Source organism: Halichoerus grypus, chromosome 11, assembly GCF_964656455.1.
Source record: "Halichoerus grypus chromosome 11, mHalGry1.hap1.1, whole genome shotgun sequence".
NCBI lineage: Eukaryota > Metazoa > Chordata > Mammalia > Carnivora > Phocidae > Halichoerus > Halichoerus grypus.
The window spans coordinates 87,889,818-87,915,865 of record NC_135722.1 but is presented as its reverse complement, the minus strand read 5'-3'; the positions used below and the strand labels follow the sequence as shown (position 1 = coordinate 87,915,865).

The 26,048-nt window shown below is 46.2% G+C and overlaps 1 protein-coding gene and 1 long non-coding RNA gene across 8 annotated transcripts in view; one reads left to right on the top strand and one right to left on the bottom strand.

Annotated features, from left to right (window-relative positions):
* The window catches only part of FLI1 (Fli-1 proto-oncogene, ETS transcription factor), a 122,536-nt gene extending 115,889 nt beyond the window's left edge, over positions 1-6,647 (top strand). For 4 of the 5 annotated variants that reach the window (XM_036086112.2, XM_036086108.2, XM_078058775.1 and 1 more), the window contains 3 exons: positions 1,551-1,610; positions 3,432-3,479; positions 4,642-6,647. In XM_036086112.2, coding sequence (XP_035942005.1) covers positions 1,551-1,610; positions 3,432-3,479; positions 4,642-5,171 — 638 coding nt within the window. In that variant the 3' untranslated portion in view covers positions 5,172-6,647. The remainder of the gene's footprint in view (positions 1-1,550; positions 1,611-3,431; positions 3,480-4,641) is intronic. The other variant, XM_078058776.1, reaches the window with a different exon arrangement.
* On the bottom strand, positions 6,281-25,358 carry LOC118531854 (uncharacterized). Of its 3 annotated transcripts, XR_013442544.1 has the most exons (6): positions 25,227-25,358; positions 23,876-24,400; positions 20,003-20,059; positions 19,579-19,647; positions 17,331-17,446; positions 6,281-7,799 (listed from the first exon to the last, which is right to left on the bottom strand). It is a non-coding gene; the product is annotated as an uncharacterized LOC118531854 (long non-coding RNA). The 3 variants fall into 3 exon arrangements; XR_004915425.2 differs by lacking the exon at positions 23,876-24,400; XR_013442543.1 differs by lacking the exons at positions 19,579-19,647; positions 23,876-24,400.
* Between the last annotated feature and the right edge of the window lie 690 nt (positions 25,359-26,048).

The following is a 26,048-nucleotide window of genomic DNA, read 5'->3' as shown; positions in this document are numbered from 1 at the left end:
AAGGTCGCTGGATTTGGATCTAGCCATTTCTGTCATGATAATGGTCCTTCATGACTTTCCTCCTCTGAGTGTTGAAGCTTACTCATAAATACCAACCTCCCTGACCTGGTTTCGTGAAGGGATGGGATGGAGGATGGTCTTCGGAGGCGATGGTGGGGGTCTGACACATCAATTTGTGTTCAAGTCCGACCCAAAATCTCCCATTCAGGGAGTGGGGAAAGAGAATGACTATAAACTCCTAACCAGGATGTGTGAACCTTGCTACCTGTAGGAAGCAAAGGGTCAAGCACATGGGTGGTGAAGGGCCTTCTTTCAAGAAGGCTGGGATTACAAATTGATACCCAAGCAATTACTAGGATCCCTTTCAGTACTGTGTATTCATTATTTGTTTACTCTGTGCCCAGGACTTGGCACTCTTGGGTTCACAAAGATGAATCAGACACAGGCCAGTCTGTCAAGCTGGGGAGAGGGGTTACACACACACAGTTCTTTTCATTTGGGTGGTATCAAGGAAGGCCTGTGGATCTGGCACAATTTGAGTTGACTCCTGAAGGAGAGGCAGGATTTGGCCCTGCAGAGATGGGGAAGACAGAGCCTCCCGGGAGAGGTGGGGACCAGGGAACAATGTCAGGGTTGACATGTCTGATGGTTAGGGAGGACTCAGAGGGAAAACAGTCTGGCAGGGCAAGGAAGGGGCACAAAGGCTGCTGTGAAGGTAGATCTTCATTCTTTAGTCAGTGAGGACTCACCAAGGTGTTTGGATGGTGGAGGGAAATGGTTTAGGGAAATGAAACCGACTAAGTATCATATGGTGGACCAGTGGGAAGAGAGGGGAGTGGTGAGGATACAGTCAGACTAAGCCATAAACTGTGTGAGAAGCCACGAAGGTCTAGGATGGAGAAGCTATGATGGAAGCCGAAAGGCTGTATGTGAGAGGTTCCATGAGGAGAACTCACAAAGCATGGAAATGCACCAGCAGGTGACATTCACTCACATGTCACCATCCCGTTTAGAACCTCGAAATTCCTACTTAAAAATGCAGTTCACAGCAGCAATACCATTAGGCATGCTGTGCTGTATGTTTGTTGCCATTTCTCATTGTCTCCCCGTGAAAATGTAAGTTCTACCGGAACTGCTGGTTCATTGCTAAATCTCTAGCACCAAGAATACTGCCAGCACTAGTAGATTCTAGACAAATATTTATAAGATTTATTTACTTATTTTAGAGAGAGACAGAGGGGGGAGGGGCAGAAGGAGAGAGAACCTTTCAAGCAGACTCCCCACTGAGCATGGAGCCTGACCCGGGGCTCAACCTCATGACCCTGAGATCATGACCTGAGCTGAAACCCAGAGTCTGATGCTCAACTGACTGAGCCACCCTGGCGCCCCTCTAGATAAATATTTATAAAACAAAATGAGTAAGTGAGTGAGTGGAGAGTGGGTGAATGAGCGAATGAATGAGGGAGAACCTTGTGGAGGACTTTGAACAAGACGTTTCTCTTCCCTCATGGAGAGTGGCCCAACTCACCTTATCTCTTTCCCCACCACAGGTCCCCCACTTGCAGGAGCACAAGCAATGAGTAAGAATACTGAACAAAGGCCCCAACCAGGTACCTGTCTGGGATGGGTAATCCCTCCTTTGCTCTTTATTCCATTTGGTCAAGTGAGGAGAACTGAGTCAATACACAGTATTTGTCCTCATTTTTCTCTTTCACAGAGGGTCCCTATTTGACTCCCTGTAAGAGCTCTGTGAATTAAAAGTAGCAGGCAATAGAACCAGGCAAAGATTTGTTAAATACCGGAGGTAAAATGAATGTAAAGATTAAAGGTTCCAACGCCTCGTTTTGTAAAATAAAGAAACTGAGGCCCAGAGAGGGAAAGTAATTTGCCAAAAGTCATGCAGCTGGTTTATGAGAGAACTAGAGCTCTAATCCTCAGACTCCAGAGCTGCTGTCCAAACCTTTTAGGCTTCACAAAACCTTTCTCCTAAAACTACCCTCATCCCGTGATGGGTCTGCTTAACAATTTAGGCAGGGGAACTTCTCAAACCATGGAATTGGAGACTCTTGGTATTGGAGTGAAACTAGGTCTATAACATCCTTCTATGACACCTGTCTTATGATTATCTCACCTCTACTTGAATATTTATAGCTACTAGGAGTTCACTACCTCGCTAAGCTCATTTCCACTCTTGGAGCCAAAGTCCCCCTCATTGTAACTGCTGTCCAGCTTTCTGGTTTACCCTCTGGAAAACCTTTCTCCCGTTCTGTAGGAAGGTCCTGTATCTGAAGACGGCTGTCATGTCCACTCCCAAGCCCAGCTCTGTTTTCTCTGTGTGACACAGCTGAGATTAAGTTCTGGACAAGCCACTTGCTTTAAGACAGATAAGCATTGTGTTCCATCTCTATCGAAGGCAGAACAATAGAGAATTGACCTACATGTCATTGGGAAAGTTGAGAAAGGATGTGCTGAGTGAAACACACAAGCCAAACAGGATTTGACATAGCCGATTTAAAGAATTCCCAACGACAACAAAATTAGACATCACCTGCTAAAAATGTTTCAGTTGTCGTACTGTGTGGGTATGTGGATGCAAAAGGGTAGATGAAGCAGCCTTGAGGACTTTTCAGGTTAATTCATGGTTGTAAGCAGAAACCCCCAAATCATGGTGATTTTTAAAAATTGCAACAACAAGTGCAAAAATAGTAAAATTGTATCAGACATTCGACAACCTGGCGGAGTGTATACCATGATTTCCCAACCTGAAAAAAAAGAAGACCAACCTCATGTAATCAATACTGCAAAGATTCTTTTTATAATTAAATAATCATGTAAGTTTTACGGAGACTGAGATATAAAGAACAGTCATTTTATAGCTAAAATACAAATTCTGGCTGTCATTTTGAAGCTGAAGGTGCTGGAATTTGGTGCTAGAAGGGAGCAGAGATTGTCCAGTGAGTTATTTTAGTTTGTAACGTAACTGGGACTACAGCTCAGGCTGCCTGATTTCCAGGCACTATGCTACATCACAAAACCAGAGATGTATACAGAGCTGCAAAGACCAGGAATCACTAGACCTTTCTTTAAACTCGTTTTAATACAGCATCCTTCACCTTAGTCATGATGATTGAATATTAGCCAGCTTCTTTCATGATTCTGTTTTAGGCAATGACAGCATTATCTACAAATTTTGGACACCGAATATGAAAAAAAAAAAATGATGCTGCTAGTATCCTATGTTTCTGTAATTATAGGGATGAAAACCGTAACTGCTCCAGATCTTTGAGGTCTGCACATAAAAGCAGTAAAGTTCTCTGAAATCAGTTTTTTCTATGATGTTGAAATAAAAGTATAAGGTATTCTTATTATTAATGCTGTTGTTTTTATATTTTTAATAATGGTAAAGCTAATTTCCTTTTTTGCTTCCTTAGATCCATATCAGATCCTGGGCCCGACCAGCAGCCGCCTAGCCAACCCTGGTGAGTTTACTTTGGCCTGCAAGGTTTTTCTTTCCAGAATGTTCCATAGCTTTGTGAGGTCACAGAGACCTCTGTCCTAAGTTCAGACACCTGACTAAGAAGTAACATGTACTCTTTCCCTTGAAATGGTCAACATCTGCTTCTCTAGCATACAAGTGAGAGGTTGGAGCTTGTTATTAGGTGGTAGTTATGTTCCATTAGCTGAGGCTTCTTCTGGAAAACAAACATATTAGCACTACCTATCTGCATGGAAGCTTAGATCAGTAATAAATGGCACAGGTAGAAATTTTTGCAGGGAAAGATGGGGGGGGCAGGGGAGTAATTCCAGTGAGTTCTCAGTTATGGCCCTCATGGAAGTCACAAGTGAATAGATGTTCCCAAGGCGTTTTATTCTTGAACTTTAGAAAGTGTTGCAGTTTTCTGGCCTTATGAAAGAGCTGTGTCCCTGAAAAGTTGCAGATGAAATAAATCTGACAATGTCGTTTACAGGTTCATTATTAAAAATAGCTCTCAAATGAGTTCTAGACCAAGGCCACCAAGCGTGTGAGCTAACTGGCCCTTTGCGGTAATAAAGCCCACATCTTCGCATCCCAGGGAACCCCTGTTGCCAATGTCTGCAGGCCCATTCTTTAGTGCCTGGCCATTCCTGTTTTGGGGTCTTGGGGACAGGGGAGGGGGCAGGGAGAAGCCACGCAGCTCCCTCTCCTCTTATTTTTCTCTCCGCCCAAGTTCTTCTCTGTCGGACTTAGAGCTGAGAGCCAAGCACTAGGGCTCTGTTAAGGAACATTCCAGGTCCCTTCAGCCTGACACCAGGGCCACACCTTCTCCCTGTGACCCTCGCTGTGGTTTCCTGGCCCCGATTTTCTTTTACACTGACAGGGAATACTGGGGGGGGGGGAGGTACTTCATCCGTGGGTAGAGACTAGACAGCAATTCAGGTCTTTCTAGAAGGAGAGATTCAAAACTCTTGCCAAAAGGGGTGGGAAGTGGCTTGCCCCAAATCATACAGCCAAGGGGCTGCCAGAGGCAGGAGATCCTGAATGTGGAAGGAAATGATGAGTTTCTGACAAAGGGCGAGAGGATCCTGGCGTTTTAGGGAATTGGATCCTGACTTTCGCGGGCTGAGCTGCTGTTTTCTCCCGTTGCCTCTCACCGCCTGCAGGAAGCGGGCAGATCCAGCTGTGGCAGTTCCTCCTCGAGCTCCTGTCCGACAGTGCCAACGCAAGCTGTATCACCTGGGAGGGGACCAACGGGGAGTTCAAAATGACGGACCCCGACGAGGTGGCCCGGCGCTGGGGGGAGCGGAAAAGCAAGCCCAACATGAATTATGACAAGCTGAGCCGGGCCCTCAGATACTACTATGACAAAAACATTATGACCAAAGTGCATGGCAAGAGGTATGCCTACAAATTTGACTTCCACGGCATCGCGCAGGCCCTGCAGCCACATCCCACCGAGTCGTCCATGTACAAGTACCCTTCTGATATCTCCTACATGCCCTCCTACCACGCCCATCAGCAGAAGGTGAACTTTGTCCCTCCCCACCCGACCTCCATGCCTGTCACTTCCTCTAGCTTCTTCGGAGCAGCGTCACAATACTGGACCTCCCCCACGGGTGGGATTTACCCCAACCCCAATGTCCCCCGCCATCCCAACACCCACGTGCCCTCACACTTAGGCAGCTACTACTAGAAGCTTAATCATCGGTGGCCTTCTACCTGAAGCCCCTCCATTCCTCACACTTCCTGGGATACTTTGGACTCCAAAGGACATACGTGGCCTTGAAGAGAAAACAAAACTGGATGTTCTTTCTTGTCGGATAGAACCTTTGTTCTTTAAAAACAATCCTTTTTTTTTTTTTTTTTAATGTTGGTAACTTCTGCTTCCTCTACCTTGAACAAAGAGATGGATGATTTTCTGGGCCAGTACACCAGTTTGGATTCTCAATCTGCTATCATCTTCTGAGTTGAATATTTAGATTACTGGAATGGTTGTATCATGGTTCTAGGAAAGAAACTGTAAATTTTCTTTATATTTTTATGACCAAAGCAGTTTCTTATCAACACACGGGTCTCATCATGGACCCTGTAGGGTTCAGTATGATAAAGAATCATGGACTTAACCAGTTAATGCTCTGGTTTGAGACTGAGTGAAAATAGAGGCAGGAAGCTTATGTAACCTTATTTTAGGGGGACCTGATTCAGTGGATGGCAACTGGAACACTGGTTGTAAGGCCAGTGAAGTTTTCACCCAACTGGAATTTAAAAGAAAGAACATGTGTGTGTATTTAAGAAGCCGTGGGCATTGCAAAATCCCTCCCAGTGGGCAGTATGCACTAGGCTGACCATCCTCTCTAGAAATAGTCAAGATATGAACTTAAAAAATGTTAATGCAAATGCAGACATTACTGAAAGACAGAGAATTAAATAATTTTTTTTTTTTTTAAGTAATGACAGTGGGTCCCAGAACTTTGAAAAGTCTTAGGGATTTCTGAACACAAGCAGATTCGCAAGCGCTGTGCGTTTGTCAGACCACCAGTCCAGGGTCAACCAATCAGAAGGCAACTTACTGTATAAATTATGCAGAGTTATTTTCCTATATCTCACAGTATTAAAAATAGATAATTAAAAAAAAGTAAAAAGAATAAATAAACGAGTTGACCTCGGTCACAAAGACAATTTTACTATCAAATCAGTCGTTATTTTTTTAAATGTAATTTGTACATCTTTTGTCAATCTGTACATTTGGGCTGTTTGTACGTTTTTATAGCTGGTTTTTAAAAAGCATAATGTGACTATTGCTAAAAAGAAAACAGGACGTTTGAGTCACTGACTTTACTAGAAAGAGAAGCACCGTGCGGTATTTAACGGGCGTGCACAAGCAGGTAAAGGCAATCCATTCAAATCTTTAATGCTTTGGAAATGTTTGTAAATAACCATAATGCAATAATCACAACTTTGAAAAGAACAAGCAAACTTTCCCTTGTGGATACGAGGGATTTTCCTGCCCTATATATGCAATATATTTTTTAGATATTAAAATATATATAATTTTTCAGGTAATCATTGACTTTTTTAAAACTATATTAAGTGTTAAGCTGACAATTGTCAATGAAGACTATGTTGTAAAATAATTTGACTAAATAAATTGTGCCTTCTTCTCTCAGAACTGAGGACATCGTCTTCTTATTTACCCCTCATTAGGCCAAAGGTTTTCCCAGGGCAAGTTCCCGATTGAAACTCTTGCACCGTAAAGACTTTTTCATGTGTATGTGCTGCTGGAAAGCAGAAAGCACAAAATCTGTGTGGTTTTTATTGTTGTTTGTATTAGTGAATGTTCTCCAGAAAAAAAGAACCGATAAGATACACAGTATTGATGGAGATTTACTGTGAGGACCTGGCTCACAAAATCGTGGAGGCCAATAAGTCCCACGATCCACTGTCTACAAGCTGGAGACACAGGAAAGCCAGTGATGCGTTCTGGTGTGAGCCCGAAGGCCTAAGAACCAGGGAAGCCCATGGTAGAAATCCTAGGCGGAGGGGAGGAAAAATGTCCCACCTCAAGCAGGCAGGCAGGAAGCAAAGAAGTGAATTCCTTCTTCCTGTGCATTTTGTTCTATCCAGACCCTCCATGGATTGGATGATGTCCTTGGGCTTTGGGTAAAGCAATTTACTTCGCCGAGTCCACAGATTCAAATGCTACTCTCATCTGGAAACACTTGCACATACAAACTCAGAAATAATATTTAACCCGGGCACCCAGTGGCCCAGGCAATTTGATACTTAAATCAACCTTCACATTATTGATGACATTTGCAGAGATTTTTAAAAATGTTATTTAAATCTTCCTCCAGCCTAAAAGGGCTTTATAGGATGACAGCCAGGGCCATGGATAATCTGTGTCCAAGAACAAGAACGAAGTAAACGGTTCCATCGAGGATGGATCCCTTGTCCATTAGACTTCACTCTGTTGTATCCACTGCGCACCTCAAACCCAAGTGGTCATCTTCCTAACATTCCAGCAGAGAATAAGATGGCCCGGCTTCCTCTGGTCCCATGTCAGGATCTTATGGCCCATGGAGAGTGTTAGGTTCTTTTTTCTTTCCAAAGAGGAAACTTGCTTCAAATTAGGTAGCTGGTTTTCATTTCCTCTATTTTATAATGAAAACAAGTGAGGCTTGGAAAGTCCTTGATGGTATGAGAAATGAGACTCACGACATCTTCCCTGGGTAGCACTGAGTATGTTCTAGATAACATGTCTACCTAAATGAAATGAGGTGTGTTCCAGAACGTTGGTCTCCATTTTTTTTTTAATTGCACCCTACCATTAAAAAAAAAAATGTGTTAAGCAAATATTCTCAATATTTGAACATTGATTTATAAATCACATACACCAACTGTTATATTATTACTATTTATATTATAAAACAAACACAAAACAAAATTTTCAAGAGCAATATAAAAATAAACTGAAACTGAAATTCTAATGTTTCCCTCCTATGTTCTTTGTATTGCATATATCTCGCTGTCAACACTCAACAAGAAAGGTAGTCTTTAGAGGAATGAGTATGTATATATACATCCGTATGGGTTTTCTAGTGACTTCTAAGAAAGGAGAAAATAAAAACTTGGTGTTCGTGGCCCAAGCATAGAAAGAGAAACGATAAAGGCCAGGTATATTCAAGAATAGTCTAGCTGGATTCTTCTGCAAATCTCCACACCAGCCAAGCAATTTTCCATCGGTTTAGAAATTTGCAAAGTAATCATTAGGGAAGATAAAGGTGCATATTTCTTGCTGCTCTGGGAAGAACGGGAGTGCATCTTTATAAGAGGTTTTCTTTATATGCCGTAGTCAAACACTGGCCTGGGTCCATCACCTCCACCAAAGTCTTAGAACTCTGGCCAATCCTTGCTCCTTGAATTTGCTCCCGACAATTCTTCCACATTGGGGAAGTCGGTGTCTCACTGACAGGACCAGGACAGCGTTTTCTCCTTCTAAGCATCTGGGCGGAATGAAGGTTGGCACTCAGGCCCCTGTAATGCCCAGATTTAGGGTTTACTAGCTTACTCAAGGGCATCCAGCTGACTAGTGACAGAGGACAAACAGGTTCTTCGCCATCCTGGCTGCTCGTTCAGTATTTTCCCTGCTCAACCATCTATACCTGTGCCATGAAGTCTAACGCACAGCATAGGCCAAGCAGAGAGGAGCCTGGTAAACCCGGGAGTGGTTCTCATGGAAATTATTCTTTCCCAAGCTTTAGCATACTAGGCAACAGCTCTTTTGAATAGGAGTTTGTTCTTTTTGTTGTTTTTGTTTTGCTTTTTGTTTTGTTTTGTTTTGTTTTAGTGTCAAAAAGTATTGTTGCCTCCCACACAAAGGAAACTATATATTCAATATCTATTGTTTTACAACATTTCTAGTGGTCAATGGCCACCAGAAATTTAATTAAGAAATGACCATTTTTAAAATTTAACCGGTAATATCTGCCTGCAATATTTAGCCTATGCATAATGCTAAAGTGTGGGCCCTCAGATGGGGTATGACTAGTTTAGAGCAGATGAGATCAGGAGGTTCCAGAACACCAGGGCAGAAAGGACGATCTGTCTCTCCTAAGCCTAGGTGTTGCCAGGACAAGGCAATGGTTGGCAAGGGCTTAGAAAACAAAGAAAAACAAAACAAAATGCAGTGTTTTCTCTACGTCTAGTTTCACATTCTACTTCCTCAAATACCTATTGATTCAACAACCATCATGTATATATGTACCTGGAAACCTATTGTAGGGGCACTGGGTGGCTCAGACGGTTAAGCGTCTGCCTTCGGCTCAGGTCATGATAGAGTCCCACATTGGGCTCCCTGCTCAGCGGGGAGTCTGCTTCTCTCTCTCTACCCCTCCCCTCTGCTCATGCTCTCTCTCTCTCTTTCTCTCTCTCTCTCTCTAATAAATAAATTTTAAAAAGAAAAGAAAAGAAAAACTATTGAAAAGGTGCCACTCTGGGGAGAAACCCTTGGGCATGGCTCTTCTGCTGGCCAGCCCCGATCCCACAACTAGCTGGGGAATCTGCCTCCTGGAGGTTTCCCCACCACCAGCTGCACCGCTGGGCTTGTGTCCAGCATGCCCTCAGGAGAAGGCAGTGAAAGGGTGCTCAGTATCCATGGGGGAGAGAAAGGAGGTAATAAAGAACTAGAATGGGGGGGACCAGGGGACTGGGTTCTGGTGAATAAACAGAGACTTCAACTCTTACCCAGGACGAGTTTTGGGTTTCGCAAAAAGCACACTGGATACTTCATCATATAGAAAGCTACTGAAATTGACACTGTACTCCTTCAGCCAGGGAGTCCAGCTAAAGGATTATGAAAGGTCAGCTGATTTCAGGACTACAAATCCCAGGCTCCCTTGGGAGGGGGGGGACGGACACTTCTGAGAGGAAGTGGTGTAGCCAGTCAAACCTCTAGGGCTTCAGCCAATTGAAAAAGGATATGGAGGGAAGCTTTTTGAAAGGAATGTCGGCTCACGTGCCTGGGGTCTGTCTCCCTCTCTCACTCTGACTTGGCCTCCTGTCTAATTGTTTCAGTCTGTCTGAGCTGGTAAATTCCTAAGCACATAGTCAATTTACACTTCGCTTAAAAGCTCTAAGGGGAAACACAAAAAGTTTCCAGTGAGACCACTCACTTACCTACAATTGCTAAACTAACCTTCTGGATTTTAACTGAGTTCGTTACCTCCTGTGTTTTCTTAGCAGGAGGAGGGAGGCAATTTAGGTAGATAAATGAGCAAGGATGTGATGCCGGAAGTCCTGGGTTCAAATTCTAATCTTCCACCTACTGGGCAACTCATCTGCACCTCCGAACTGGGGAACTGAGTAATGCCTCCTGCAAGAGTTCCTGCGAGGTACTAGATGACACATGTGGAAAACCCTTTATTAAATACTGTACAGGAAGTATATATATAATCACTGTTATCTGCTAGTATTTGCTAGGTTTTTCCAAGAACTTCTATTAAATCCTTGGTAACCGGTGAGCACTTTCTTTGGGGAGTTGAGTACAGGGTAGATTTTGTTTTGCGGTCAATAAGGCATTTTCCAAACGAGTGAAAAGTGGGAGTAAATTGGATTTTCCAGAGACCCATTGTGCCTTCCCCATCCCCGGGCGGCCCTCGTTGTGCCCCACTTGGGCTTCTGCCCTTCACTGGCTCTGTGTATACCTAAAGTCCGCAGAGCACACCAAGCTGCAGGATGTTGCAAATAAAAGGAGATTGTTATGAAAGAATGCCAAAAATGCCCTTTGTCAGAAATGCTGGGTTAGGTTTTTAAATCAGCTAAGGAATAGAGGCTGGGAGCTGGGATTTTATGCTTAGTAAGCTTGGCTCCAGATTGTTTGCAAACCCAAAGCAGCCTGTAAGTTCCATGAAAGAAGAGACTGGATTTGGTTTGCTGTGGTAGCAGTGGATACACAGTAGTGGGTCCGTCCTTAGATGCTGAGAGCATAAAGAACAGGGACGGAGTCAGAGAGACCTGGGTGTGAAGCCCGGCATTTCCCCTCTCCTCATGATAACATACTGTATCTGAGCTTGATTTTCCCATCTGTAAAATGAAGATTATAGTCCTAACTGTACAAGGTTATCACGAGAGTTAAGTAAGATACTACAGGTAAAAATGTTCTTCTGCATGTTGAAAAGAGCTGTGGAAATGCAAGATATCATCTTGGTAAGTAGCTCTCTGTTCTGCTCTGTTATCATCAAATAGAGTTAAATCACACTCCCCAATTTTTCTGTCTATTACGAATGTATTATTTTAATTTAAAAAATTGTAAAAGCTTGAAACAGTCCCACACACTTACAGAAAAGTTGAGTTTACAAAGAACATTTTTTATTGAGCCCCTCAAGAGTAAGTGGCCAACCTGATGCCCCATCACAGCCAAATACTTCAGTGTGAATTTCTTAAAAACAACAATGTTGTCTTGGATAATCCAGTAGTACAATCATGAAAAATCAGAAAATTAAGATGGACAGACTACTACCACGGAACCCTTACGTACCATTCGCTCTTAGCTAATTGTCCTACTATTGTCTTTCGTAGCAAAAGGATTCTGTTCATAATCCCGATTGCATTTAATTGCCCCAGGTCTTTGGTCTGCAACACTCCCAAGTCTTTCCTTCACTTTTAGGACTTCGACAACGTTGAATATTATAGGCCAGTTATTTTGTAGAACGGCCTTCAATTCAGAGCTGTCTGGTATTTCTTCATTATTAGATTTAGGCAGTATTATACGTGATGCTGCCTTCTCCACACACCTTATGGATGGCACACGCTTTCAATTTATCCCATTATTGATCAAGTTCATTTTGTGGTGTCTTCCAGTCTTGACCACTGTACAGGTATTTTCCCATTGTAATTAACAGTATTCTGTGGGGCGCCTGGGTGGCTCAGTTGGTTAAGCGACTGCCTTCGGCTCAGGTCATGATCCTGGAGTCCCAGGATCAAGTCTTGCTCCTCCCTCTGACCCTCCCCCCTCTCATGCTCTCTCTCTCTCTCATCCTCTCTCTCTAATAAATATATAAAATCTTAAAAAAAAACCCAAGTATTTTGTGGGTACGTACTTTGAAATTATGTAAATACCTCATTCATCTTCAAATTTCAATGTGTTCATTTATTTATGTCTCTAGAGACTCATGGTTTCTTATTTTCTCCAGTGGCTATATGTTCTTATCATTGTTTAATTTGATGATGACCTTGCCCCAGTGGGAGGCCATTTAAGTTGGCTTCTGTTTCCTTTGATATGTTCCCACCAATCTTTGAGCACTTCCTTATTTTTCCAGCAACATATTTTGGGCTCCCTGTCCCAACCATGAAATCCATTGTTTCTCCAAGGCTCACTGGTTCTTTTTCATGGAAAATGATATTCAGAACCCAATATCTGGGTGCTAGGTGTGCTCATTGTTATTGCAGTTTCACTGTTCCCAGGCCTTTTCCGGGAAAAGAGCTAGGCAACATACGTATCTACATCACACACGTCACACACACACACACACACACACACACACACACACACACACACACACACACACCTATATACATGCATATGCTCTGTTAGTCAGGGTTCTCCAGAGAAACAAGCTGAAGAAACTGGAAAGCCAGTGACATCATTCAATCCAAGTGAGTCCAGAGGCCAGAGAATGGGGTGAGAGTGGGGGCAATGGTGTAAGCCCCAGTCTGACCCTGAAAACCTGAGAAGCAGGAGTGCCGGTGTCTGAGGCCAGAAGAAGGTAGCTGTCTCAGATCAAGCAGAGAAAGAGAATTTGCCCTCCCTCCCCCTTGCTGTTCTATCCAACAGATTGGCCCTCAACAGACTGGATGATGCCCACCCACACTGGTGAGAAAGATCTTGACCTGGTCTACTGTTCAAATCCCAATCTCTCCTGGAAACACCCTCACAGACACACCCAGAAATAATGTTTTACCAGCTATCTGGGCAACGCTTAGCCCAGTCAAGTTGACAAATAAGATTAGCCATCACGTATGATTAGACATTGGTATCCATATTTATTTCTTTATCTATTTACATATATTGAATACCTGACGTTCACTCAGATGCATCCCTTTCCAATCTAACACCAGAGGGTTCACCTAGTTTTTCCCCTTTCATACTGTAATTCCCTTATTTGGCGATGAGAAACATGGTTTCCATTAAGCAGAATATATGCATTCACTTATCAATTCTCCAGTCTGTAACCCGTCTCCTATCCCTGCTACACCCCCACCCCCAAGTGACCTATTTCTTTCCCTGTTCTAGCTCTCACTTCCCATCCCAGCTACCCCACTACATGGGCTCCCTCCTTACCCTACACCAGCCCATGCTTCCATATGGACGTCCTCCTCACCCTGTCCAAGCTCTGACACTCCAGGCCAGGCCACCCCTCCTCCATCTGCTCAAGCCCTGACTCCCATGACAGGTCGAACTCCAGTCCCCCATGGGCACTGTCTTTCCTCCATTTGGGCACTAACTCTACACTCCAGGACACTCTTCTCACCCAGTGCATGCCCTGCGGCCACTGCACCCTGCTATTGACCTTGCTCTGTTCCCCGAATGGCTTCAAGAATAAATACTTCAGGAAAGAGAGGAAATGAATGGGAAGGAAGGGAAGGGGAAGAGGGAAAGGAAGAGAAGCAGATAAAGGGAAGATCTGTAAATAGACATTTCAAACTGCACACATCTCACTGAATGTGTGTATGTTTTGGCCGTGGGTGAGGACAAGGGACTCCAAATCTCACTAATGTGTGGTCTCTGCATTCACACACACACACACACACACACACACACACACACACACCCCTGCACCTTTTGAGATGCAGAATCTGGAAAACAGTAAGAGAAAGGAGAGAAAAGGAGAGGAGTTACCCAGAGAGACTAAGGAGCTAGGAGCTAGGTGGGGATGGGCATAAAATGAAAGGAATAATCTTGTGCTAGGTATCCAAGGGAGAGACTGGAATTGGTAAGGGGGGGTAGAGATACGGATAGCCAGTGTGGAAAAACAATGCTCTGGGATATGCCATAAATGAGGCTAGGGTAAAGAATGGAATCAACTTTTTAATTACTTTTGGTTACTCAGTGGTGCTAAGACCCAGGATCTATTTGTATTTGAAGGTCTATGTCCTTCATTAGACTAGAAGGACATGAAGGGCAGGAACTCCTGTGTCTGATGTTTTCTTCTTAATTCCTAGCACCTAGCAAGTGCCTCGCTTTTTAGAAGGGTCTGATACATGTGTCTGTTGTTTGTCAAATTGCACTTGCCAGGCGGAACATGTCGGAGCCCGGCCGCCCAGCAGGTCTGAGAGGCAGGGTGACATGTCTGCACTGTGCCTTTCTGTTTAACTCCAGAGACACATAGAGAAAATAAAAACATAAGAGATACAGTTAAAGCATAAGACCAGAGCACTATTATAATTTGCTGGCACCTTTTACCAAAATCCGTGTCTGTTATTTACTGGTTTCCCCAGAAGATGCAGCATTTCCTTCCCCACTGGTTCTTATATTGTCTCGAGGCTCTGGCTTTCAGAAATGTTTAATCAAGCGTCACATATATTCTAGCAATACTTTCCAGATATCTCACCTTTTCCTGACAACTCCCCCTTCCTTTGCTCTTTGTCTTTTTGAGGAACTTCTACTTATCTAGCGGTTTTCTGAGTAACTCCAAGTTTTGTCATTAAAAAAAAAAAAATCACAACAGAACAGATGCCTACTCGGAAACCTATATGCATAAGACATCCACCTTGAGACCTTTAAAATGTGGAGAATTTCAACTCTCTATCCAAAGGAACAACATGGCCTGTAGGGAAGAAATATGAACTTGCCACCGATTCTGAAAAGCAAAGTTCATTGGATTGTAGCTTAAACCTGCCTTCAAAAGAGTATTGCTGATGATTCTCAGTCTTCTTTTTACACTGAATCTTTAACAAACTTCAGTGATTACCTGATTCAGAATCCAAAACACAACAGTCCAAGGGATCCAATTCTGCAAGTGGCTTCAATTCAGTGACCAAATCCTAGACTTGCCACTTGTGCTCAAAGCCAACCCTCGAAAACTTCAGTCAGATGGGAGTGAAGAGAGAGTAGCAGAGAGCAAGGATTTCCATCCCCACGGTAAGCTGTGTGACCAAAGACGTAATCTTCCCCAAGCTGCCCTTCATGCTTAGGAGAACTGCATTCTGCTAGAAAAAGCAAGCACCCTCCTATAGGAGGTTTGGTTCATTCCAAGAGGAATATCCTGAGTATTTGTAGGGTTTCCAGAAAATTCTGGAGATGCCATATAAATCACTTGCATACAATGCACACTTAGGTTAAGTCTTAGGTTGGAAGAAATATGTAGATTTCTGGAGATCAGTTACTCAGTTTGTTGAGAGTTAATTACGAATGGCTTCATAGCTTTGCCTTAGCAAATGCCCAAAAGGCAAGGGAGAGAAAACTGGAGTCAAAACAAGGTCTCATAATTCACAAGCAGTAGGTCCCTGGAGGGAGCCTACTCCACCTCCAGCACTTTGGGTAATCAGAGCTGATAGACAAACAACCTTTACATAGGAGGTCCTGCTGGACTTCCTGGGAGAAACCATGACAAAAAGCCAGAGGGACTGATAACCTGGTTTCTAAGCCGTAAGTTTAACTATCTAAATGCAAAAATATCAGTTTACTCAGAGTCACAGCATCTTTAGAAGGTGAAAACCATTCCTCTCTAAATCCTCAACCATCTTCGTCTCTGAGAAAAAGTGGAAAGATTGGCCTAACCCTGGAATTTCCTGGTCTTAGTGGATTTACGACCAAAGATCCAGCGGATGACCCAGGTCATAACTGCTGGCTGCACAGCAAATTCAATTATCCTAAATTCCAGCACACCACCCTTCTTCCTGTCCCTCACCCCTTCCTTATCATAATCTTTCCTGGGCCATCAACCCCCACTGGGTTGTCTGAGCCCAAGTTGAATCTCTCAGCAAGCTCAGAGCTAACAATCAATGCTGAGGACATCTCATCAGAGGGACAAAGCCACATTCTTGATGAAGAGCAGTGACATAAATTCAGCCCCAGCCAGGCCCAACCAGCACAAAGGACTAAGTAAATCAGTCCTCTCCCCACTTCCAGCCATCTCCAAGGACGGAGAAAACAGCGTTAGGATATGAGAAGTTATTTCTCGGGAAGACAGCATGGCGGCCCTTACTAACTGAGAAAGGACAACTCTTTTGAATGGTTTTATCTACAGGGGTTTTCATACCCTTTGCCCATTATAGGCCCACCCCCCACCCTGGCCACATATGGTTACAGAACATCCTTGCATTATGTAGACAGACCTAATAAAAGGTAGGTCTTTGTGTTGTAAGGGACAGGCGCTCACTCAGGGTTCCTGAAGTACTCTAAAATACCCATGGTGATGAGGGTGACGGGTGTCTGGCAAAAATGGGCAGACAGCCTCATGGAGCCTGGAACAAGAAAGCTACTGGAGCCCCAGGAATTCAAGAGAAGATGCTTCTAAGTTCCCATGACTAAGATACCTTCTTCACATCTTCTCTTGTGTCCTTCCACGACCATATGCCTTAATCTCTCCATATTCCCGTTAAGAGGGGCGCCTGGGTGGTGTAGTCATTTGAGCGACCAACTCTTGGTTTTGGCTTGGGTGGTGATCTTGGGGTCACGGGATCAAGCCTCTCGCCGGGCTCTGTGCTCAGCGCTGAGTCTGCTAAAGTTTCTTTTTCCCTCTCCCTCTGCCCCTCCCCTCCCCTCTCTCTCTCAAATAAATAATCTTTAAAAAAAAAAATGTTTGAGAGAAGAACTGCCAAGTTCTTTACTTGCTAAGCTAATTATTGTCACCTCACTCTGAGCACCTCAAGGCTTACATGAAGCGCACAGCTTAGCTGTCCTTGGGTCAGGGCCCAAGGGTGGTGGTCAGGAGAGTCAAATGTTACAGAGCAGCCCTGGCTCTTCCCCGAGTGGGGCTGTAGGCATGGCAGGCACCCAGACTGGCTGGCTGAGGCCATCCCTACTGCCACGGTCAGGATGACACCAAGCGCGGAACGACCCAGCCCAGCGCCTCCTATGAGAGCAACCCCCAGCGTTAGCTTCCAGGACACATTTGGTTTCCACGCTTCACCTGGAAATCTTAAGTTCTGTTATGAGAAGCCTAAAAATGTCATTTTACTCCAGGATACTACATCACCACTGGACCTAGACGAAAACGTGGCATTTTGGGGAGGAAGGAAGTAACACTCAGTGAAGTAGGTTATCAATTTTCATCTAATCCTTACAGCAACCCAGGGAGGTGGGTGCTACTGAGCCCAATTGTGCTCGAGGATTCCAAGGCTCTGAAATTACCTTAGTGGGTGGACTTGAACCCAAGCCTGCTGTTTCCACCTGAAATGTGATGGAGCCCGCAGCACCTTCTGACTCTTTTGGGGTTTTCCACCCATGGGAACTCATCTCCTTGACACCTGCCACAGAGGAGACAAGGCCAAGTTGAATCTCTCAGCAAGCTCAGAGCTAACAAAACAGCTGTTTCCACCTTAGAGCTGAAACGCAAAGCACTTTACAGTTTTCAAAGCGTCTTCACATACTTTTTTTCCCCTGGAATACCCTCACTCTTTGAGTATTTGACCTATTTCCGTGTTTATTGTCTGTCTCTCCCCACTGGAATGTAAGTAAGGTCCATGAGGGCAGGGTTTTATCCATTTCCTTCCAGGAGGCATCCTGCACCTTGAACCGTCCGGCCCCAGGTAGGTGATGAGCACACATTCTTGCATGAATGGCTGTCCCGTGAGATGGTCTTGGCTTGATGCTCACTTTACAGGGAAGGGATGGGAGGCCTGGCAGCTCCTCTGAGGCTGGCTCTCCTTCACGCTCAAACCCCGATTTGACAAGTAGATGCTCTTTGGGACGGAAGAGGAAGCTGCTGTCAAGAGTTTCTAGAAGCCTACCTCTACAGCAACGTTTGGCCCACCAAAGAAAGGTTTTAATTTGTTTTGAGAAACATTCCTGGAAGCTCTCCCAGCCCCCATCGAGGTCCCAGGGGAGAGGGCCACCTGGCAGCGCCTGGGCCCAGCTCGGGCCTGACCACCCAGGTCCACGGGGGGCGGGGGGCTCCCTTCCTCCCTTCACCCCCAGCCCCGGGTCCCTCCTCCAGCCGTCTGAATCCAGCCCATTTAAAATGCCCTTTGAAAAGGTCTCTGTTTGGGTGAGTGCCGTGGGCTCTGCCTAGAGAGCGGCAGATTATCTGAAAATAGGTGTTATTGATTACAACCAGGTGGTCTTTGTGGAAAGGCGTCCACTTGAACCAAAATAAATATTTGCCGGCACAAAGAACAAGCCGGGCCCTGTTGCGGGGCGGGGGGCGTGCTCGCGGCCGCGCCGGCAGCCAGCGGCCCCTTCTGGCCTCCGGCGGCTGCGGGCCCCGTCGCTGCGCAGCCCCGGGATTGTGTTTCTTCAATTAGGACAGAAACGCGCAGGGGGTGGCCGGGGGCGCACAAAGGCCCCGCCGCCGCCCGTGCCAGAGGCCCGTGGCCCAGGGCCGGCTGCCGGCTCGCAGCCCGCTCGGGCCTGGCGATTGTATTTTCTTTGGCTTTCTGGCGCGCTCCTTATTATTTATTTCTTTCCTCTCTGTTTTATTTTTATTTTCAAGTTGCCGGCCGGCCTGGACGCCGTCCATTCTCCCCGCTGCCTTGGAGCGCGGCGCGCAGACAGCCGGAGCCGGCTCGGGCTCAGCCCCGCGGTACGCCGGCCGCCGGCACCCGGGGAGGGCGCAGCCGGGGGTGGGGGGCCGGGCGGGGGGAGCGCTGCGGAGGAGCGGATGGTGGGGGGGAGCGCTGCGGCGGAGGGGCGGGGGGGCCGGGGGGTGTGGAGCGCGGGCGCAGGCTGGGAGGGGGGGACCGCAGCGCCAGGCGGGCTGAGGGTGTGGGCCAGGCTCCGCTGCCCAGACCAGGGGCCCATGGGACCTGGCAGGAGGCAAGTCGCTTTCTCGAGATGACAGTAATTCGGGGTGAGATTTGGGGTCCGTTCAGGAGGAAGCTGAATCTCTGACCCCTACTAAGGTCCCCTGTCCCCCATTCTAAGTGCAAACTCTGTGCCTGCCTCCTGCAGGGGTCAGCACGGACAGCCTGGGGGGGGGGCGCTCCTGGGGGGTTCCCACTCCCTTCCCAGGGCTCTGAGCAGTCTTCTCTTGTCTCTCCAGATCCCAAACTTCGCTTCCCGGGAGCCAGCGGTGACTGCATATGCCAAGGGGAGAAGGGAGGCAGCCAGAGGAGGTTGTCCAATGCCAAAGGGTGGAGGACTGGAGGCTGAAAAAGATAACAAGGGCATAGGAAGCAGGAAGGGCCTACCTCAGAGCGATTCCAGAAGGCGGATAGAAAAGCTGGGGCCAGAAGAAAGAGAGACAAGAAAGAAATCAGAGATAGAAAGATGCCGTAAAACATTGCTGTCAAGGTCAGATCACAGGAGGGCCGCGCTGACAGAGGCAGGGGAGGCATTAGAAAAGAATCGCACAGCTCTGAAGCCCTCCTGTTACAGACCTGGTGCTCGCCCCTGCTCAGCTACAGGTTACAAACTCCTCCCAAGCCCAGCGTCCTCTTACTTTGAGAAGAGGACATTCCTGGTGGCTGCTATTGAGCCGCGGGTCTGTTCGCGGGCAGCGTCCTAAGTGCTGTAAAGTGGAATTTCAAGACACTTAAAAACATCCCTGCCTCGGTCTCTCTTTGGCAGGAATCCCCTCTCCTCCCCAAATCACTGCAAGAGTCGCCATTGAGGGCAACGTGGCATGAGCAGATTGCTGCAGGCCAGCCTCGGTGGAGGCAGGGTGACTCTCCAATCCAGAAGGGAACCAGGGCATGGAAGGACATCCGTAGGCACCTCATTATGCCTTGTGCTCTTCAGCCCTGAGAAGTCGCTTCTGAAAGAAAACTCTGCCTGCTCCAAGCCCCAGCATCACTAGTGAGGACCAGCTAATTACCGGGACCTCCCACCCCAGGATCAGACTAAGACTTGGGAGCAGGAGTTACCTTGTCAAGGTAGAAACATGTCAGCAGGCTCAATCAGGAGCCACGCTGTCCCCAGATCTGCAAGAAAAAGATGGCTTAGTAGTAGATGATTTGATTATTGCTTATAGCCACAAACATGTAGGCAGGTGGCAACCAGAAGCAGATTTTATTTTAGAGCCAAAAATGATCTTTAAGGATATGGAATTCATTGATGCCACCACTCATTAGAAAGCCCGTTCCGGTGTACAGGTTTTGGAATCCCCTCAGGCACCTAAAGATTCTAATTCCAGAGTCTGCAGCGGGACCCAGGGATCCTGCACTTGTAAGCTCTGGGGGGATTGTGGACACAGCTTGGCCTGGCCCATCTCTTCAGCGGTGTGCTGGTAAGTGCTTAACAAGGCGCCCTTGAGGGGGTTGGTAGCAGGGTCCTGATTTGTAGCCATTGCTGATTTCCAGGGTGTAAGTTTCAAGCTACTGTGTGAAGACTCTGACCTCAGAGCTGGAAAGAGAGGCTCACAATTGGCTCTTGTAACCTGGACCCTCCTGAAAGCTGTACAACAATGAAATGACAGGCCCCTGGGGGCAGAGCCAGGAGAGGAACCTAGATTCCGGGCTCTCTGCCCACTGCACCGCCCCACACCTCACTGTCCTCTTAGCAGAAATCATGACCACGTAGCCCACGCGTGAGCCCCTCACACTGATGGCTTTGACCACAGCCGAAAGGCAGTTGGGAAACAGAAAACAAACAACAGCTCGTAACTGTCTTTCCTTCCTCTTCCCTTTGCGATCGAGTCCTTAAGACGGTGGCACTGTTGGATGAAAGACCTGAGTGCCCAGCTCCTGGGGTTTGTGTTCTTTGAGGAGAAAGTGAAAGAGGCAAGGGAACGATTCTGGGAAATGTGGGCAGAATCTTGGCAAATTTCAGAGGCCGAATAGAAGGCATTCTCGCCAGCTGGGCCTGGACAATTCTACGCAGGGCCTCAGAGACATTATGGCGGTGTGGGGATGGGCAGGAGAGCAGAGTCGTCGAGCTGGGACATTAGGGGACAAAGGGAAGGGCATGGTTTGTCTTTCTGTGTTTCATGCAGAGCCGGCATCAGAAAACCCCAGAAACTAGGTTTACATGAAAACTACATTAAAAAACAAAAGAAGCATCTGAAAGGATCCTCCAGAACTCTGGAAGTTTAGAGATGGCCCTTATTTAGAGACATCCCCGCACACGGAGTCAGGTTTCTAATTATTCAGGCCTCTGCTGGCTCTTGCTCACTCAGAGCTCCAGTTCACAGAGACATGGAATTATAGAGTTCATTCTAGAGATAAGGAAAACCTGGGGCCCAGAGAGGTAACATAATTTGCCCAAGATCACCCTGCTATTGATTCAGCAGCAGTTGGAATTCAAATGTCCTAGGTCTAGGCGAGGCCTGGACCATTATCTAGACCCCTGGATACTACAATGTACTCTCTCTGAGTTATCTCCTGCTTACAAAATTATTGTAAAAAAAAAATGCATGGCTATAAAAGTCTGCAAAATACAGACTATTAAAAAACGACATTAAACATAAGCATTGTGCTACCACCCAAAGATGATCAGATACTGACTGCGAATCACTTCCACTTGCTTCCACCTAGACCAGTGGTTCTCAGCCTCACTATATATTAGCGGCTCCAGGAAAGCTGGTAAAAATCCTTATGAAGCTGGAAAAATCCTAGTACCCAGGTTGTCTCCCTACAGAATTAAATCAGAATCTGGAGGTGGGGGGCAGCAAGCATCAATATTTTTTGAAGCTCCCCAGATGATGCCCATATGTGCCCAAGGTTGAGGGCCACTGGCCTAGAATATTCTCTTCCTGAATCTTTGCATAGCCGACTCCTTCCCATTGGTCAGTTCTCAGTGTTAGCTCCTCAGAGAGGTCTTCCCTCTCCACTAACCTAGCTCCCCCATCTAGTCATCTCCATCCTGACCCTTTGTAATGTTCTTTGTAGCCTGTCTCCTGGACGCACATGTATGTTTATTTCCCATGTCCCTCTGTTAGAAAGTAAAACCATGAAGGTGGGCCCTTGACTATCTTCTTCATAGTTGTATTCCTTTTGCCCTTAGCAGTCCCAGGACCATCAGCCCTCAGAACACATTTGATGAATGAATGAATGAATGAATGAATGAATGAATGAATTTGTGGTTACTTCTGAGTCTTCATGTGTATATACACACACGAATAAGTATGTATATATACATATATATGCCACAAAATTGTATGTTTTTAAGAATATTTCAGAGTAATTTTTAAAAATGAAAGTATTTCTAATTTTGGTTCATACTTCTTGCATTGGACATTTGTGGAATATTGTCTGAAATCATTACAGTGTCTTTTACAGCCTGTCTTACACACTGAACTATGGATGTATTCCAGGAGCATTCCCCTCTCTTGATCCTGACCCTTGGCCTCCCATCATTGGGCTAACTCTTCCCTGATGCCTCAGGCTTCACCTTGGTGTCTGTTCCTCACAGGCTCTCCTTGGTGCCCCAGACTAGGTTAGGACCCCTCATGCCCTGTCTCCCCTTTGACAACTGCATTTCCTGTCTGCTGCCTATAGGATATGAGCTCCACGGGGCTCCTGGTGCATCCTATTTCGTAATGCACATCCCGGACCCTGCTGAGCGCCCAAATACGTGTTGAAAGTAGCATGGTATTACACTCTGTCAGGGTCCACGCTACTTTTCACCCATTTCCCGATTGTGGCATACTTAGGTGTTTCATCACTACCAATAATCCGGTGACACATAGCCTTGTGCACATCTTTCTATGAATTAAGCTATTAGATGCCTGCAGTAAAAATAATCCCATGAAAGAGAATCTTGCTTTATTGTGAACACTGTGTTTTCTCGTATGTTTTCCCCATTGGTCCTCTGCACAACTTTGTGTTCTTATTATCCTCATCTTAAGATGAGAAAGCTAAGACTCAGAGGTTAAGTCACTTGCCAAAGTCATAAAAAAGCCACTGGAAGAGTCAGGATTATAATCCAGGCCTCCAGGTGACAGGAGTTGGCCCGTTATTGGGGAAAGCCCGTGACCCATGCTTGTGTGGGTGGGTTGTTCCTGTCTCCCAGGGTTGTTGTGAGTATTAAGTGAGCAAATACCAGGCCCCTGGGTGGTGCCTTTGGCTAAGTGGCCAACTCTCGGTTTCTGCTCAGGTCACGATCTCAGAGTCATGAGATCGAGTCCTGTGTCAGGCTCCACGCTCAGTGTGGAGTCTGCTTCTCCCTCTCCCTCTACTCCTCCCCCTGCTTGCTCTCTCTCAAATAAAGAAATAAAATCTTTAAAAACAAGCAAATAAATACAAATGCGTAAGACAGATATATACCAGCTCTGCCCTCAATAGCCACATACAGACCTTGGACAACCCTCGGTCTTCTCATCTGTAAGATGGGGAATAATAATATTAATTCAGCTTCATGGTGGAGAAAATGTAAAGCATCACAGCTCTAGTGGACTCAATAAATGATAACTTTCTCGATAGCCACCCTAATCGCTCTGGAGTTAGGAGCTTTTACATCGCAATTTCATTTTGCAAATGAAAAAGTCTTCACGGACATTTTGTCAGCCCAGCAATGATTAGATGACCCAGATATTTTTATGCGTTTCTGTTAAATATTCTAAACAGAATGGCTATTAGAGCGCTCTCTGGGTACGCCAGAGCTGGCCCACCACCACCTAACTGCTGGAGGCCCACTTTTCCAGCCGGCGGCGTTCGCTTTGTGATCCGGAGGTGTATGGCGCCACCTCCTGGCCAGAGGCACACCGCACGCACAGAAAGTGTGGGCTCACTTAACGACAGACCACTATTGTAGGGTCCCCTCCCTTTAGACTTCCTCTCTAGTCAGTTCAGTAATATCACCTGTTTCTACTCTCCTAGTCACGTGGGGGGGATGTCTGAAGCAAGTGATGCTTTCCACGGGCCATTAAGACCCATTGGACAAGTCATTTCCTTCTGGAGCTCTTGGTTTCTCCACCTGTAAAATAACAGGGTAGGATCAGGAACAGGATCATAGGTCCTGTTCCCTGTGAAGCTTCTAGGATTCTGTGCATGTGCGGTGGAAGCAGATGGGAGGGATGGGAGGAAGGTGAGCTACCTCTTTTCAGGTTAAGGTCAAGGCTGAGAACAGAAAAGGATGCAATCTAGGGAGAAGCGATGATGAGGCTCAGGCACAGGGTAAAAGGCACAGGGTGGGAAAAACCACTACCTTCTCCTTACCCATCATCAGCAAAACCATCACCTTACCATCATTCCAACTACCATCCGGGGGGAGCCTACAGTAGGCCCTGTGCTCGGCGCTTCACATATTATTACGTTCCATATTATTTCACACTATTGTCCTTCCAGTAACTCTTTAACATAGATGTTAATTACCATTATTTACAGCTGGAAAAAAAGGGTTCAGAAAGGTTAAGAACTGGTTGTAGATAAGATGGCCAGTGAATGGGAGAGCTGAGCTTGTCTTCAAAGCCACTGAACATCACACTATATTTCCTGCCTTCAAACTCTCTTTATTACCTACATTTTTTTTCTTTCATGCTTTCATCAGGGTTGATCCTTAAGAGGTGGTCACAGACTCAGGTTGTGATGTGGGGAACTGACTGAGCCATCAAGATCATTACGGTCTCTAACTGCACTCTGATTCAGCTGAAACCAACTTTGCTGGTGATCCAAACAGCCCGCTAACTAGTGAATCGCCTCCTTTTCACTTCATCGGGATAGAGGAAGTCACTTCTGTGACCATGGAGACAAGCCTTTCACCTTCCTCCTGGGCTCCTTGGATACGAAGTAGATGCAGGTGGCTTCTGGGTCCCCCACGACACAGTTCAAGTATGTGGTGCCTTCTCCATTCCCCAGACTCAGACTCATTAGCCCCAGAGTCCTGGCAAGCAATCCTCTGACCTTGGCTACCACCTTCCTGGGGAGCTTTCTTTCGGGAACAGTGACCCCTGGGCATGAGGGTTGTGGGTGGTCCAGGGAAAAGCACTAAACTAACTAGAAAACAGAAGCCCTGGGCTCTGGCCCTTTCGTTCCCTTCTGTAGCTAAGTGACCTGGGCAAGTCCTAGGGTCTCCCCACTGAAAAATGAGAATGGTGACACCTTCCCTCCCTCCCTTGAAAGCTAGTTTCCATCTCCAATTTTTTCTCCAACCCATCCTACGCACTAGCACCAGAGCTATATTTCTAAAACAATCGTTTAGTCGTGTCCTTACCAGCTCAGAGACTTCTGTGGTTGACGGATGGAGTCAGGATTCGAACTCGGGGCTGACATCGCCCCAAACCTGTGACTCCTGACCATAAAGTGCTAGTTCCCTCCACGCTGTATGCCAAAGGGCGGCCATGTAACTGGCTTATCATCTCTCAGAAGCCCCATGCAAATGTACATCCTGTTCTTCTGTTAGCCTGGGACCAACCTGCCCACCTGGTTGCCCTCTCCTCTCCCTATGTCAAATCTCCTTCAAGCATTAAGCCCAGTTGGGTGCCATCCCGAAGAAGCTTTCCCCTACCTCTACCTCCCTCAGGACTTTTTTCATACTTTGAGCATTTTATTTTTTTAATTCATTTAATTGTTTTAATTTTAATACTCGTGCATGAAATTTTGCATACCATGGTGGGTTCCCTGACCCCCAACCTCCAAAGAATTTCCGGACCCTAATCAAAAGTGATGACCCAGAATGCCCCAGGAACTGAATACCCCCACTCCCTAGCAGAGACCCCAGACTTTCTAACCAGCCAAAATTCCAGGGAGTTTTGATCCCTAAAGAGCTACTGCTCCTGGGCAGATTGTCTCCTGTTGAGAACCTTGGTTCTGAGAGCCCAAGCTCCTCAGGGGAGTAAGCCCTACAGGCCCTCTGCAAAGGGAGACAGTCTTGTAGGAATGCAAAGCAGGCACGTCCACCATCTCTCAGGCCCACGACGGCAGGGCAGAGGCCGCTGGAGCAAGATTCCAGCAACTTCGGCAAAAGCCAGAGAAGGTCAGTGGAGAGGAGGATCCCACCAATGTTGGTATCATCAGCAATTATCCTAACGTAGCT